The 16712-nt window shown below is 43.5% G+C and overlaps 1 protein-coding gene across 2 annotated transcripts in view; it reads left to right on the top strand.

The window, feature by feature from the left end:
• LOC138982366 (polypeptide N-acetylgalactosaminyltransferase 1-like) overlaps positions 1-16712 on the top strand; it is a 70097-nt gene that overhangs the window by 28995 nt on the left and 24390 nt on the right. For both annotated transcript variants that reach the window (XM_070355620.1, XM_070355621.1), the window contains exons 6-7: positions 14204-14306; positions 16057-16227. In XM_070355620.1, the coding sequence (XP_070211721.1) occupies positions 14204-14306; positions 16057-16227 (274 nt within the window). The remainder of the gene's footprint in view (positions 1-14203; positions 14307-16056; positions 16228-16712) is intronic.

Below are 16712 nucleotides of genomic sequence, written 5' to 3' on the forward strand. Positions count from 1 at the left end.
GGTGTACTAACACCCTGAAGAGTGGCATTTCCAGAGAAAATCTGCATGCTAAAATTAAGTTAGTATTTGTGTACAATGAAATAAAGAGTAAAATGGGACCAGATTTTAGGGTTCATGCACACCTGCTTAGAACCAGCATCTCCTGTAAATGAAAATAGAGATTTAGCATCGTAATGATGCCACACATTGGCACAAGTCTCAAAAAAAGTGCTTTTTGTCCAACTCTAGGTAGATTTACCCCCTCACGTCTTGTGCATGCATAAAAAAAACACATCTACACAGCAAAGGTGTAAATCAAAGCCCTGTTTTCAAGGGACATGGTGTAGTCGTTTTCCTTGAAGACACGCAAGATGTCGCACAAGGGAATAAAAAATTCTGTGCATATGGCAGGCCATTTATTCTTCCCACAGTCAACATCCTTCAGGAAGACCCCCCAGGCTCCATCAGCTGAAGCTTTTGTGATCTGAAAGAAAAACAATGTAAAATTATAGATGCATGGAGTTTCTGAAATGATTGCTATGTTATTCTCACATAATTTGCCCCCCCCCCCCAAGTTTTTGTTAAAAGCGACAAGCCTGAAAAATATAACTTTTAGAGCCATTAACAGTTTACCTGAAAGACCCAAACGTGCATCTTTCAAAATTACAAAGGAAACAAACTCGAACCGCCTTGAATAAGGGTGAACTGAGATGGAAAACTAACAACAAACCAACTTTTCAAAAATTGAGAAGCTTCTTTAAGTACCAGAAAGTTTTCTTACCTGCGCAACATACTCCACCACAGTCTTTTCTGTTGGTATGCCAACCAAAACAAAGTCCCCAGGCTTTACACAGACAGAAGCACAGTTGCCAACATATGGATAGTGTTAAAGAAAAAAGATAGTGTCTAAAAGTCACTGACTAACAAAATAAAAAACCAATGTATTGCTAATGTCAACAATATATTGCTAGATTACTATGGTCATGTACTACAAGCAAAAATGTAATTCTTATGATAACATAAAGGTTACTTACTATGATTTGGATAATAATAAAAAAGAATAAGCATCACTTTTCATTATCACAATATTTCACTTCAAAAAGGATACCAGAAGATGGCAAGCAAACCACAAAGTGGTTGGGTCTCCACGTCAAAGCAGGCAGACATTTTCCGTGAATGTGAGTCCACATTATGCCGGGGAGGTATGTACTGCTGTGGTGTGGAGCCGGAGTGGGTTGGGATCTTGGGGTGCAAAGCTTGTGGAGGTGCGGCCTCACTGTGTACCCACCATACTCTGGATATATGGAGAGGATGGGGTGTTGCAGCACAGAGGTGAGGGCCAACACCTGCCACATACCCATGTATGTGCCAGCCTTGAAGATGTCGCGAAGTTCCAACTGAAATATGTTGTCAATGGCAGCCTTGGTCAGTTTTTCATTGAGGAAATGTTCAGAGTACTGAGCGCAGAAAGTCGAGTCTGGGTCGCTCAGGTAGTGGCTCTTGTTGATTATCAATTCGAGGGCAATCCTTGCCCGCATTTCAAGATGGCGCTCCTGCGTTCCCCAGGCAAGGACAGACCCACACCTGGGAAGGCAGTTGCCATCTCCGTAGATGGCAATGGGCGAGAGACTGGAAGTGGAAGGGACGTCAGCTGGAAAGAGCGCCAATGATGGTTCATCAATTTGAAAGTCACTTGTGTCCAGTTGCTGCATCATTACAGGCTGCATGAGCCCATGGTGCTGTTCTGCTAAAGCCTCCAATGTTGTCCAATCCTTCACTTTTCCCAGTGATTTCAGCATGTCCCTGAAGAAAGACATGGGTAAGGGGGGAGGACACTTGGGGTCAGCGGAGGGCTTGGGAGCAGTGGAGGGTTTTGCATCCGAGGGCTTGGCAGCAAAGGGCTTGGGTGCAGTGGAAGGTTTTGCATGATAGGGCTTTGGGGCAGTAGAGCACTTGGCGGCAGAGGGCTTTGGGGCAGTGGAGGGTTTGGCTGCAAAGCGCTTGGGGGCAGTGGAGCGCTTGGCATTACAGGGCATGGCGGCAAAGGGCTTGGCATCAGCGGAGGGTTTGGCGGCAGAGGAGGGTTTGGCATCAGAGAAGGGTTTGGAATCAGAGGGCGTGGCGGCAGAGGAGGGTTTGGCATCAGAGGGCTCGGGGGTAGTGGAGGGTTTGGCATCAGAGGGCTCGGCGGCAGTGGAAGGTTTGGCATCAGAGGGCCTGGTGGCAGAGGAGGGTGTGGCATCAGAGGGTTTGGCGGCAGTGGAGGGTTTGGCATCAGAGGGCCTGGTGGCAGAGGAGGGTTTGGCATCAGAGGGTTTGGCGGCAGTGGAGGGTTTGGCATCAGAGGGTTTGGCGGCAGTGGAGGGTTTGGCATCAGAGGGCCTGGTGGCAGAGGAGGGTTTGGCATCAGAGGGTTTGGCGGCAGTTGAGGGTTTGGCATCAGAGGGTTTGGCGGCAGTGGAGGGTTTGGCATCAGAGGGTTTGGCATCAGAGGGTTTGGCATCAGAGGGTTTGGCAGCAGTGGAGGGTTTGGCATCAGAGGGCCTGGTGGCAGAGGAGGGTTTGGCATCAGAGGGTTTGGCGGCAGTGGAGGGTTTGGCATCAGAGGGCCTGGTGGCAGAGGAGGGTTTGGCGGCAGTGGAGGGTTTGGCATCAGAGGGCCTGGTGGCATCAGAGGGTTTGGCGGCAGTGGAGGGTTTGGCATCAGAGGGCCTGGTGGCAGAGGAGGGTTTGGCATCAGAGGGCTTGGAGGCAGTGGAGGGTTTGGCATCAGAGGGCTTGGCGGCAGGAACAGCTTGAGGGCAGCGGAAGACATGGGACTTCCATTGACCGTGGGGGAGAGTTCTCATGGTGTGGCAGGGATCCCCTAGCATACATTCTGCACAGTAGCATGAAAGTCTCCTGTGAAGAATGGTGTTGGGTTCTTCAGGTCGAACACAGTGAATTGACCGCGTACCTGGAACAGGGTTGTTTGGTCGTCGGTCAGGTCGCTTCCGGTTGATATCCTCCAGTCTCAAGAAGACCCTTCTGGAGTGGCAGCAGGCATCCCCATCTGGGTCAACCGCAAAGTTTTGCTTGAGGTACTGGAAGGCTTCTTCAGCATTCCTGATGATCTCCTGCAAAGAAAAAAAAATCAAAATACACAATGAACAACATGCAACAGAAATATGCAGCAGCACCTGCAAAGCATAAATAAAGAGGCAGCTTCTTCGTTTATGGGCTGAAACACTGAAGCTCCAGACAGGCACATTATCCAATTTAGCGCCCGTGAAAGGCAACTTAATTAAGACACACAAAACTCTTAAGAAAGCGCACATACCTTTCCGCTGAGCACTGCTCTCCTCACTGCCGACTTCACGATGCCGCCGACACCGTCACAAGGCCCCTTCCCATGGGAAGTGCCGAAAAAAGACCTTTCGATCGGCACCCCAAAGTCATCTGCAGAACAGGACAGGTCCGTGAAGGGTTCCCGACTCTTAAACTGGCTGCCTGCTCCGTCTGTAAATTGAAACTGAAAGAACACGAAATTGGAACGTGATCAGTCACAGTTGTCGGGCATGTAGGAGTTGTTTACAATGAAATACATATCAAACCAATCGTGGAAAGCAAACTTGCACACTCATACAGTGGTAAAATCACTGACCTGACGATCAACTTTTAGATGCCTCTTCTCCCGCAGATGATGCAGCAACTGTGCTGTACAGGCATGCACAGCACTGGCGTCATGCTGCAGGTCACTGCTGATGAAGACGACACATTCAGTCACCAGTTCACCACAAGTGCACCTGCAAAAGTTGAACGCATTAAATTATAACACAAAATAACTGACAGAAATAAGACATCCGGCAGCTATAACTTGAAATTTAGATATGTCAAACCATAAAAAGTACAAACAAACCAGAGAAAGAGAGAGAGAGAGAAGAAAATAACCATAACAAAACTAGCCGCTTTTATCCTGATGTAAGGTATTTTGAATAGGTCAGTGATTGTGGATCGTCGCGATATAACCTTCGTGGTTGAAAACGACGTTAAACACCAAATAAAGAAAGAAAGAAAGAAAGTGATTGTGGAGAAAGTCAAGGACTACCTGTAGTAATTAACAGTGGGCAGCACTGTAGCCTGATTGTAGCTCCAGTGAGCTGCTTGCACCTCATGCTGAAAATCACATCTGTAGTTCTCAGCGAAGTCCAAGAGGGTGAGCACCTGGTTTGGAGGAAGATGATCCCTGAGCTGCCTGAACTGCCTGTACTGCCAGAAAGCCACAGCCAGATGGCAAGCAAAGGGTTGAAGCTCTGCTGCCAGCTCGGCAATGAGTTCACCAAGAGTCCCCTGAAAATATGAAAAATGTTCAACTTGTAGAGCTTTTGTAATACAGTTGTACTCCCCCTTAACGACCCCCCTGTTTATGACCACCCCCTTTTTACGACTGATTTTTCTACCACGGATGCGTTCTACTATATAATGAACCCCCAGTGAACGACTCACCCCAAAACGCGACTTACGACCGAGCTTTTGGGGATGAATTCGACTTTCGCGCATTTTCAGTCGAGCAGACGAAAACACAACATGGCGGCTCTCGTGCAACTACCGCGAGAAAAAAACAAAGCCGAAATCTCGCACGCGCGAGATCCTAATACATCCGGTTTTCCTCTGTACGCTTATCTTGTCACGACGACTTGTTCACAAAGAAAGATTCGCGATAGAAAGAGAAAAGCGCCGACTCTTGAGTAGAGAGCTAATAAAATAATTGCTAATCGAGCGAAATGGCAATTCGCGGCGACTTCCTCAGGAGTCGGGAAGACGCAAATCCTGTGTATCGTCAATGATAAGGACTCAGTGTTATCGAGATGGCGAGAAAGAAAGTGAAGCGAAAGTATGCAAAGAGAGGTGCCTGTACGAAAACCTCAACGATCGTGCATGGGACTAGTTTAGCGATGCAAGGCGAAGAAACATTCATGTGAGCGAAAAGATAATTCGGGAGAAAAATCGTTATGCTTTCTATCGAGTTAGGACATTCGGATTTTACTGGTTGCGCCACAATGTCAAATGTGCTTCACTCAGGGGGAGCAAGCATTTAAACGCCATGAGTAAATTTTCTTTGAAAATTGAGTTAAAGTTGTTCTGCTGTAATGTGTTTGGGTGTGTGTGTGTGTTGATATGACAGTAAACTGCAACTGTGTGTAAACATGACAGTACATAACAGTACGTACACTGCAACCAAATTCATGACCGCCCGGGCCAAAAACTCAAACCCCCATTTTAAGACCCCCCCTTTTTACGACCTAATTTTCAAGGTTTTTCCAAAGTCGTAAATAGGGGATTCTACTGTAAATGCAATTAGTGCATAGCAATATTAACCAGCATGTAGGACTAGTTTTTATGAATAACCTATACTGTTGACATGTCAAGTCTCAAACATAGATAAAGCAGTACCGGCAATAGACCATAGATGTCAAAATAAAACAGTCACTAACCTTCACGGTTATGTTGCCGATGCGCTGGCCAGAGGACACATCATAGGGCTGCCATCTGAGCCATGACAGACTCTTCTCCATGGGAAGGTGGGCCAGGGACTGGGTGAGGACTTCCACCCCACAGTTGGGACACTCCCTGTCAATGCAGGTCCATCTGCCTACCTCGTCTGTGTAGCAGCAGAGGGTGAGGTCTGACAGCTCAGAAAGTGTAGACGGGAGTCCTGGGAGACAGGTGCGCAAAACCTCCAACTTTTGGGCCACATTAGTGCACATCTTACAAAGACAGCTTGTTCTCTTCAAGTTGTTCATCGTAAGGATGTGCTGCGGCCTCAGCTTCTTGAAGGCAGTGAGGCTGATGTTATGGTTGGTCTCTTTGAGAAAGGCCTGGTGCACTTTGGCAAGTGATGAGGTGAGGCAGGCCCGTGGTACAAGATCTTTCTTGACCATCTTTCGGTCTGGCACCATCACCGAGGTCTCCGGTCTTGAATAAAACCCCTCCACAAGGTCGGTTAAGTCTTGATTCAATGAACCTCCATGTCGACCAGCATGCAGGAGCTCCTCTGCCTCGGGCTCGATGGTGGACGCAGCAGCGACAAAGTGCCACCTCTGGTCCAGCTGGCGGCTGAGGGACAAAATGGAGTCCGTTGACTCCTGCACCAGTACCGACACAAGTTTTTTCCGTTCTACAGTGTATTTCTTTTTTTTCTTAGCCCTCAAAGCTGATAAGTGTTGCAATATGCGCCCAGCAAATGATGGCATCTTGAAGGCTGGCATCTTCACCTCGCCCAATGCCTTTCGCTTCCGCGGGCTCTTCATGGCCTGTGCCAGCTGGTACGCCTTCACTTCAGCATATTTGACGGGGTCCTTGGGGTCTTGACGGCTAGCTCTGGAGGCCGCTTGGCGCTTGGCCTCGTTTGACCGGAAAGGGGACCCAGCAAAAGAGGAGATCGGCGGAGTCGTAGCACCTTCGCTGCTGTCGCGGAGAGGTGAAACATCCAAAGCTGGTCGGGGAGAATTCTGACTGCGGTATCGCTCCATGCGCCTAAAAAACAAATAAAATAATGAGGCCTAAAAACTAAAGGATACATACATCTGAAAAGGCAAGATAACATGAAACATAACCACACAAGAAGGGCAAAGCCCATACGACTCACATGCTTGACCTTGACCTTCAGCTAACCCTAGCAATGACATCATACTAAGAACTGCTTTACACATTTTTCCTACCAAAATACATGTGACCTTGACCCAAGGTCAAGGTCATCCAAGACAAAGCTGTTAATTCAAGACATAGGAAGTACAATGGTGCTTATTGGCTCTTTCTACCATGAGATATGGTCACTTTTACTTTTCGTGGTTCACTACCTTATTTTGGTCACATTTCATAAGGGTCAAAATGACCTTGATCATATGTAACCAAATGTGTCTCATGATGAAAGCATAACATGTGCCCCACATAATTTTTAAGTTTGAAACAGTTATCTTCCATAGTTCAGGGTCAAGGTCACTTCAAAATATGTATACAATCCAACTTTGAAGAGCTCCTGTGACCTTGACCTTGAAGCAAGGTAAACCAAACTAAAGATGGGGTGAGGTATTGAATCTCAAAAACTTCAGAGAAAATGGGAAAAATAGCTGGTTTTTTTTTAGACATTTATGGCCCCTGCGACCTTGACCTTGAAGCAAGGTCAAGATGCTATGTATGTTTTATTGGGGCCTTGTCATCATACACCATCTTGCCAAATTTGGTACTGATAGACTGAATAGTGTCCAAGAAATATCCAACGTTAAAGTTTTCCGGACGGACGGACGCCGGGACGGACGACTCGGGTGAGTACATAGACTCACTTTTGCTTCGCATGTGAGTCAAAAATGATAAATTCCTGCACCACCACCTGAAAATAATTCAAAATACTACATCAACAACAATACCCAAACAAATAAAAAGCGCTGAATTTTTTTTTATGAATTGACAACTTACTTCATGTTATGGTAGGCTCTCTTTTCTGGAGTCTGCTTAGTCCGCCACAACCGCATCTTTTCACGATGTGCAGCCTTCCTCTCGTCATCGTCTTTCTTGAGTCTGTCATGTGCGCCACGTGTGGAGCCTGACGTCTCCTTTTCCTTCTTCTTCTTCTCTCTGTGGCGAGCTTGGCGTGTCCTCTGCAGCTCCCTGTTGCGTTGCAGTTTTACCTCAGGCAGAGAAGATCTGTACACCTTAACACGCTGTTTTTCAGACTCCCGAAAAGTGTCCAGTGACCCCACTTGCACATGTTTCTGAACGAGAGCCTTGTACCCGGTAAGCTTGGGCTGACAGGTCCTCTCTTCAGGGTCATCGTCACAAAACGAGTACTTGTACGCCCTCTTTCGTCTAAGAAGGTACTTGAAGATACCTGGACAGATAAAGAACACAACTAATGAAAAACAAGAATGGGGGAACTTCAAAAGTGACAATGCCATGCAACAATCCCTATCACAATTGGCTTTGTTAAAAAATACCTCCTTCACTCTTGTTGTTTCATTTATCAGCAAATAAATGTAACAACAGACAGGACAAAAGCATGGTAAATAAACAAAATGTATTACACTAAAAAAAAAACTCCCACCCAGGAATGCTTTAAGATTTAAAAGTTATGCAATGCAGAATGCAGACAAAGAATCTACAACACTACAGTACAGGCAAATCCAGCTAACTCACAAACGGTTAAGTCAAAAATTCGCTTAGCACACAAAGAAATTCTGGTCCGGAATTATCCCTCTTTATCTATGTGTACAAAGTACCCTGAGCTCGAAATGGGATTTCTCTTACGTAAGTCGAAAGACGGATAGCACACAACAGAAAGTCAGTCCCAAAGACAAAGTTTACTCTATATTTACTACAGCAACTCGAAACACGAAACTTGGCGTCAAACACTAGCGCATTGTGTAACCTTATTCCCTTCTTCTCTACACGGACGCCACACCGACTGGTCAGTCGGCACGCAATAAAGTATGAACTGAAGTTAGGAGGGGGCGAGGAGTAAGGAGAATTATCCAACTCCAAGAAAACATTCTGAAAAAGGTGGGGAAGTGGTGACAAGGCAGTGAACGCACTCACCATGCACTGACATCATACGAAAGCAGCCACACAAACACAGCACAGAGGCAGGTGTGCAGATGTTTTGTGAGAATAAGCGTTGAAAACCAGTTTGAATAAAAAAAAACCCAGCAGATAGAGCCGCATGTCATAATCATTCTTCTTGTCTGGCTTTATTGACTGCATGCCGATCTTGTGGCAGTGACTTTTCACTCTTCAGTCGGACTGTACACAAACCGCTCTCACTCTCCTACCCTAAGCCCTGACAACTGATCCTTGGAAATTGTTTGGAAGAGTACACCTCTCTATTTCTCTCCAATGCTCTTCCTGCTGACTTCAGTGACACCGGACACCCCACTGAGTTTAGCCAGCTACCCCCCCCCCCCCCCTCTCTCTCTCTCTCCCCCCAGCCATGTACTGTTTGGTGCTGTGGCCAGAGAGGTGTCACCGGCTAATTGAGGCCAGCTGCACCGTTCACTCAGAGCAAAACTAGTTGACTGTGTCTAACTTTTGACAAAGCAACACAACTGAAGGGTTCACAGATTAGGTAACCGACTCACTGGTCAAGGCTGCAGGGAAACAAGAGTATCTTGTCAATGAAAGAGGTTACACACAGATACGCGATGCTGAGAACGGTGGCCGATTTTTCACTCTCTTTCTCGGAGGGCCTTCATCATTGCAGGGACTGCTGTAAAGAAATGCTTGCTCAGAAACTAACTCTTTTTGTATGTCTGATGCAGAAGTGCAAACATTGAGTACATGATTGGGAACCCCCAGCTAAAAATGCACAAACACCACATCTGAGCATATACCTGGGACCACCACCTTAGACAAATGGACTTCATAACTAGACACAATTAACTGACAGCAAGCTAGTCTGGTGTACCCCATTCCCACGTTTCTAAACTTTCAGACTAACCATCCCCTGTGCAGACCTGTTTACCCCAAACAATTGACAAGTAACAAAATTGTAATCTGATGACCAAAATAGTAAACAAATGGTTACAAACGTAAACAAAAAGAATATTCCCCCCCCCCCCTACCACCAAAAGCCTAAAAAATCAATCCAAAATAGTAAGGGTAAACAGGTCTGTCTGTCTCTAACGCTCCTAGCCCAGGCCTTGAATAGATTAAAGTGAAGAAATGACTAATAAAAGTGTCACTAAATCAAATGTGCCTAAAACTACACTTGCGGCAGTTCATCTTAACTAGAATGGCAATGAAATGCTTTCACACAAAACAATCATGTTTATGTTTAACTTCACGCTACAGATCATTCCTTCCTGATTTTAATTTACGCACAGCCCAAAAGACACCGAAGAAGTATGTTATCACCGAGAACTTAAAAATGAAATGATCGAGGTAATATGAATGGCAAACAAAATCAATAAAGTTAGGAAAAGTACACAAAATGCACATTTATTATTATAACTCAGGTTTTAATACAATAATCTGTAGCATCAATCAAAATCTGTAGCCTTCATTACAAATTCTTACTTCTAGACCTAGCATTCAAGGAACAAGTAAGAATCCCAAAAATAGTTAATCATAGGGAATGTGCAACATTATGCACATAATACCACCCAGATATGTGCACCAAAAGAGAACATGGAAAATGAACTATGTTACAAATCCAACAACAGCTGAGACATACAGTGTAAACAAAAAAGGAGCGGGGAAAAAAAACACCAAAATGCAGAATAGCTCATTGTACATAACCATCACAGCAACACAATATGAAGTGACGTTATGAACATTTTCAGGGTCATAAAAACAGCTGAATGCAGTCATCTACAGCTCAGTTTTTAATTCTACTGGCAACAAAGAACAAGATTTGATCGTGACAAAAAACTCTCTACTGCACAGTCTTCAGAACAAGATTTCAATAACGTGTACATAATGTCACACGTCACCCAGACAAGCTATCTCGATCTAAAGGCGTGTGAAGTTATGTACACGCAGTCATGGAAGAAAACACGAATCACACAGAGAAAGGTCTGGGTCTCAGAACCCGTTCATTAACAAAGAACAAAAAAAAATTAAACCCCAAGTCAGAAAGAACGAAAATCAAAGATAAACATTGATAAAAATGTAAAATATTCCGCGCCTAGCCCGAAGACAGTAATCTCATGATGTGACGTTATGAACATCGCACCGTATTTTCTCACCCGATGTCCTAGCCCGTCAGAAAGTCCCTTTCAACGCAGGAACAAAAGACATCAACATAGTAATGTTTTCCACCTATTTTTAAAAAGATTAAAACTGTATTAGCTGAACCATGCATCGTACGTTATCCGTCACGACAACAGCTTCGTATCTGAACAATAAAAATTAAATTTCTTCGCTAATGCGTCAGATCGGAGACTTCGATGTCTTCGTTTAGCGCGCGATATGTTTGACTTGCACTCAACCATCGTCAGAAACAAAGAAAACACAACTCAAACAGCAATATGATCTTAAAAGTTGATACAACTGACCATCATTTTGTACATAACACATTTCAAAAAATCACGACAAAACACTTACCTCCTGTGTTCTCTTTTTCCTCGTTCATCTCACTCGCTGACTTCTTCGAATGCAACTGCGATTGCTCGCGGGACGAATCGTATTCAAAATTTGCTCACACCCCATGTAGAAACGAGTCTATGCGCGGAAGAAAAAATAGTACATAACTTACGCGTCACGACACATCACGCAGTTGGCCGAAAACCCTTTCCCGTACCGCTGTTTATCATGAAATTTGTGTTTTTAACTCATTTTCACACAGAAGAATGATTTTTCATCGAAAATCAACAAAAACTTTGTTGTTCTGGAAGTGAATTTTGACTGTCGGCTCATTAATACACTCGGCCGGAAAATCACGACAGGAAACGACGAACATTCTAGCCTGTGGTAATCTTCCGGTAAATCCGACTCGGCAAACTTCGGGGCAGATCAAACTTTGCAAGGGAAAGACCGACCATTTCAGAATAGAATCTCCGTATTTTTTCAATATTTTGGACAGTGATCTGACAGTATGCGAAAGTTTGCCGAGCACACTGTACTTGGTGTCACAGAATTGCAACAGATCACCGTCAATAATCACCAACAAAACATCGATTATATTCCGTACACGGGAACCACACGCCACGGAGTCATGTTCCGAGCCGAGAAAAAAACCTTCTTCGTCAATGCTCTTCATGTTCACGATTTTAGATAAAAAAGAAGCACCAGAAAGAGACTTTTTCCGGAGGTTGTATCACTTTTTCGGACTCGACGCCATTTTGTGCCCATGTACATATACCAAACCGATGTCAAATACGAGCTGATTTGGTGAAATAAAGCACATTTCTACTTGCGAAACCCATCGAACAGCCTTTAGGCTAAGCGAGAGAGTTCTCGTGATTGTTTTAATTAAAAAACTCATTCATAAAAACTAGAGACTAGGTTTCTGGTCAAAACGAATGATTAATCTGCTGTATCATTCGCTTGTCGGAAAGACAATCGGCCTACGCGCATCTCTCAAATATGACCTTCTCTTGTCTACTGTCTCGGAAGATTTATTCTACTCCCAAATAGCACTTCTTTGCACATCTTATGACTCCTTCGTCCTCTAGAATCCCGTACCCACACCAAATACGAGCTGATTTGGTGAAATAAAGCACATTTCTACTTGCAAAACCCATCGAACAGCCATTTCCGGTGCTCGATCGCGGACATTTTCAGCTTTGAAGGCTATTTACGGGCAAATATCAATCGCTCCCTGACTTTTTATGCATCGAGAAACAAATTTAGTCATCGCTGAATCAGTAGCTTACCTTAAATCCCGACATAAATCAAACAGTACCTAGAAAACAGACAAAACTTGCCTTCACACGTGTCATGAGCGGCCTTCGGCTTCTGTTCGGCCTTCGACCGGTTATCCCCCGTGTAGCAGGCCCATAGTGCATGGCAGCTTGCTGTCCCCAGTGAGAAAAAGACAGGAATTTTTAGGAGGGAAACCTCACAGAACTACATGAAGTCAATTTACCTTACCTTCTTTTTACATTTAGTCAAGTTATGACTAAATGTTTTAACATCGAGGGGGGAATCGAGACGAGGGTCGTGGTGTATGTGTGTGTGTCTGTGCGTGTGTGTGTGTGTGTGTGTAGAGCGATTCAGACTAAACTACTGGACCGATCTTTATGAAATTTGACATGAGAGTTCCTGGGTATGATATCCCCGGACGTTTTTTTCATTTTTTCGATAAATGTCTTTGATGACGTCATATCCGGCTTTTCGTGAAAGTTGAGGCGGCACTGTCACGCCCTCATTTTTCAACCAAATTGGTTGATATTTTGGTCAAGTAATCTCCGACGAAGCCCGGACTTCGGTATTGCATTTCAGCTTGGTGGCTTAAAAATTAATTAATGACTTTGGTCATTAAAAATCTGAAAATTTTAAAATTATTTTTTTTATAAAACGATCCAAATTTACGTTCATCTTATTCTCCATCATTTGCTGATTCCAAAAACATATAAATATGTTATATTTGGATGAAAAACAAGCTCTGAAAATTAAATATATAAAAATTATGATCAAAATTTCTTTTTCGAAATCAATTTAAAAACACTTTCATCTTATTCCTTGTCGGTTCCTGATTCCAAAAACATATAGATATGATATGTTTGGATTAAAAACACGCTCAGAAAGTTAAAACGAAGAGAGGTACAGAAAAGCGTGCTATCCTTCTCAGCGCAACGAATACCCCGCTCTTCTTGTCAATTTCACTGCCTTTGCCACGGGCGGTGGAGTGACGATGCTACGAGTATACGGTCTTGCTGCGTTGCGTTGCGTTCAGTTTCATTCTGTGAGTTCGACAGCTACTTGACTAAATGTTGTATTTTCACCTTACGCGACTTGTTTGGTATTCTGCTCTGCCTTTAAGTTTTCTAGATTCTTTAACTTAAAGGCACAGTAAGCCTCCCGAAAACCATCACAGATACAGTCAGGCTTTTACACACAGTACAAACACCCTTTCGTTTAAACACTCACCACTGGAGAACATCCTAGGTGCCCTACGTAAAGAACGTAAGCGATTTTCAAAGAATTTATTTTCGTGGACCGTCTGATCGGCAAATCAGGCACCTCGTTTTGGCGCTAGAACTAACTTTTAAAATCTAGATAATAAATTGACAGCTTGTTACACAAACATTCTTAAATCATAAAAGAATTCTTTTTTCATCAAGACAAGATCAGTACAATTCAAAGTTTTGAAAGGTTGAAAAAAGAAAAGCCCAGAAACGTATCGCGCAAACCGTTGTTCTCGTAGCAGATGACGGTTGTGCCTAGCGCCTGTTCCTCTGAACAGTCAACTGCGACCGCTCTAGTTCGCACGGGTTCGCGATGGCTCGGGGGTAAGATAAACCACGCAAAAATAAATTCTTTGAAAATTGCTCGATCTTTACGGAGGGCACCTAGGATGTTCAAAAGCTGTGAGTGTGTAAATTAAAGAGTGTTTGTACTGTGTGTAAAAGCCTGACAGTATCTGTGACGGTTTACGGAAGGCTTACTGTGCCTTTAATTCTTTCTCATCTTATTTTCTTTCTTATTTTTGTTTAACTTTTCTTTCTGCAGCTTGAAAATGTCTTTGAAATGTAAAGCTGTGATGGTGTTCACACTAAATCATATATATATGAACATGTGTTGGTTGCAGGTGCCAAGGTGGCCACAGGGAAGGTGCTGACTTTCCTGGACGCTCACTGCGAGTGCACTGAAGGCTGGCTGGAACCCTTGATCAACGAGATCCACAGAGACAGGTAGCTGGACAAATAATAATAATAATGATAATTGTCAGTAAGTGCTGGTGTCACATGACTGATGTGAACCAGTTGATTGGCTAATGGCGATGCGCTAAAACTGTCAGCGCACTCCAAGAGTGCGCTAACTTTTCCACAGAGCGTATTCTTCCGCCCTTTGCCTAAGCGAGACTGTACTCTCATCCTCAGAATTAATTAATGACATGTAGCTTATATTCTCCACAATACCAAAATACCATAAATTTCCTGCTTCTCAATTAAAGCAGAAGTGGTTTTTTTCTGACAGATTGCATGTGCCTGTGCCACAGTTGCCACTGATCTAAAAATAGAACTCGCTGTGTCTAATTTTTCAGTTTCGACTTGCGAAGAATCTTCTCATAATTATGCATCAGTTCAGTAAATGAATGGTTTCCGAATTATTATTTCAAGGCAAGAACAATCGGAATCGAAAACGTGTAGGGTTTAGAACGTCCGTACCATATATATAAGACTTATTACCAGCCTGCCTCATGCGTGCAGACTCAGTGCAACGATACCACACGAGAAACATGCCACATTTATTTTGAAAATGTGCTAACCGTCGACCTTGGGGGGTTAGCCAATTCAAGGGGAGTCACTCTGCACAGTCAATCCGTCGAAGCTCGACTTGAGGTTTCGAATCGCAAATAACTAAGAACACAGTCCTTTCTCAGAGTTCAAATGAGGTCTCTCTGAAAGATCATCACTGTTTAGCTTAACGCTACACTGGAATTTACCAACAGAAATTAAAACAAGAGTTTGCGTGTGATGAAAGCACGACACACTTGAGACAGCCCACACAAAAGTAGATCTTCTACAACCTGACCACACAGTTATGCCTATTCAAATGCGCGTAGCAAAATGTGCGTGTTGTATCTTCTTTTTTTTCTGGCGGTACCGACAATATCGTTATTGAAACAATCCCAGGGCACTAAGGGATTTATAGAGCAAATCTCGAAAATAATTATTAAACTCGGCGCTATGCGCTTCGTTCAATAATGAATTTTCTCGATTTGCTCTATAAATCCCTTAGTGCACTGGGATGTCTCAATAACTTAAATGATAATAATAATAATAATAACACATTTATATATCGTTTCTCTTACAGCACAAAGCACTTTACATTACAGTGAAAAATTGTGTAAGCAGGTTAAAAAAACTTGAGTCTGTACTACTACTACTGTACGTGATAATGCTTTCATTATAAATAAGCCTCAAAACAAAATTCCAGGCAGTTTTGTAAAAGCCTTAGGCTTTTTAAAAGGGGCAGTTTGGCGGCCATCTTGGATTGCTACCATGGCAACCGATGGTCCCCCCAAATATTTGTTTACATTTTCTCAGGAGATGGACTGTGTACTTTAAAGCACACACAAAATTTGACATGAGAGTTATTAAACGAAAAAAATCACAACACCAGTGCCTCCCCTTAACATTTCAGCACCACAACTGCTAACTTCCTAGCATTTCATACTACCATGCAATGAATTCTGAAATTACGAACCATTTTGCCTGAATGGCACGCACGCAGACACGCACACGCACACACACACACACACACACACACACACACACACACACACACACACACACACACACACACACACACACACACACACACACACACACACACACACACACATGAAGATTCTTATATGCCCATTCACATATTCACACATAAACAAAAAATCTGAAAAATTCTTATTCATCCAGCCTTTCTGTTTGTCTTGTGCAGAAAATCTGTGGTGTGCCCCATCATCGACGTGATCAGTGATGATACGTTTGAGTACATCACAGGGTCGGACATGACGTGGGGAGGTTTCAACTGGAAGCTCAATTTCCGCTGGTACCCTGTGCCACAGAGAGAGCTGGACAGACGGGGTGGAGACCGCAGCATTCCCACACGGTGAGAAAGACTTAAAGTTCCTTTTGCAAATAACACTTTTTCTGAGAATAAACCCTTTTTTGAGCGTTTTTAACCAAGATCTTGGAAAAAAGATTGAAAAGCCTTGGAAACACATCTTAAATTTCGTGCCTCCTCTGCCCTTAAAATGACAACCAACATTGAAAAGCACAGTAGAATTTTGAATTTGAATAGGATGATGAAAGAGAGCGACCCCGAAATGTGACCAGTATCATAGAGAACATACATATTCTCCAGAGCTGTATACCATTTTGTGACATGCATTTTCAGTCCTGATTATAACGTATATTAGGTGGCAACTAGAATGTATTCTTTTAACTTTTTTCAGTAATATTCCAGTTAGATAATGATGCAGACATGCAACAAAAAACATTGTTTATATATTTGTCTTTTTTTTTTAATTGTTAGTATTCAAATCCATGTCATATCCGTTGGTTTCCATGTTACGAAGGTGATTGGTTTCCTTG

The sequence above is a fragment of the Littorina saxatilis genome, linkage group LG12 (genome assembly GCF_037325665.1).
Source record: "Littorina saxatilis isolate snail1 linkage group LG12, US_GU_Lsax_2.0, whole genome shotgun sequence".
Taxonomy (NCBI): domain Eukaryota; kingdom Metazoa; phylum Mollusca; class Gastropoda; order Littorinimorpha; family Littorinidae; genus Littorina; species Littorina saxatilis.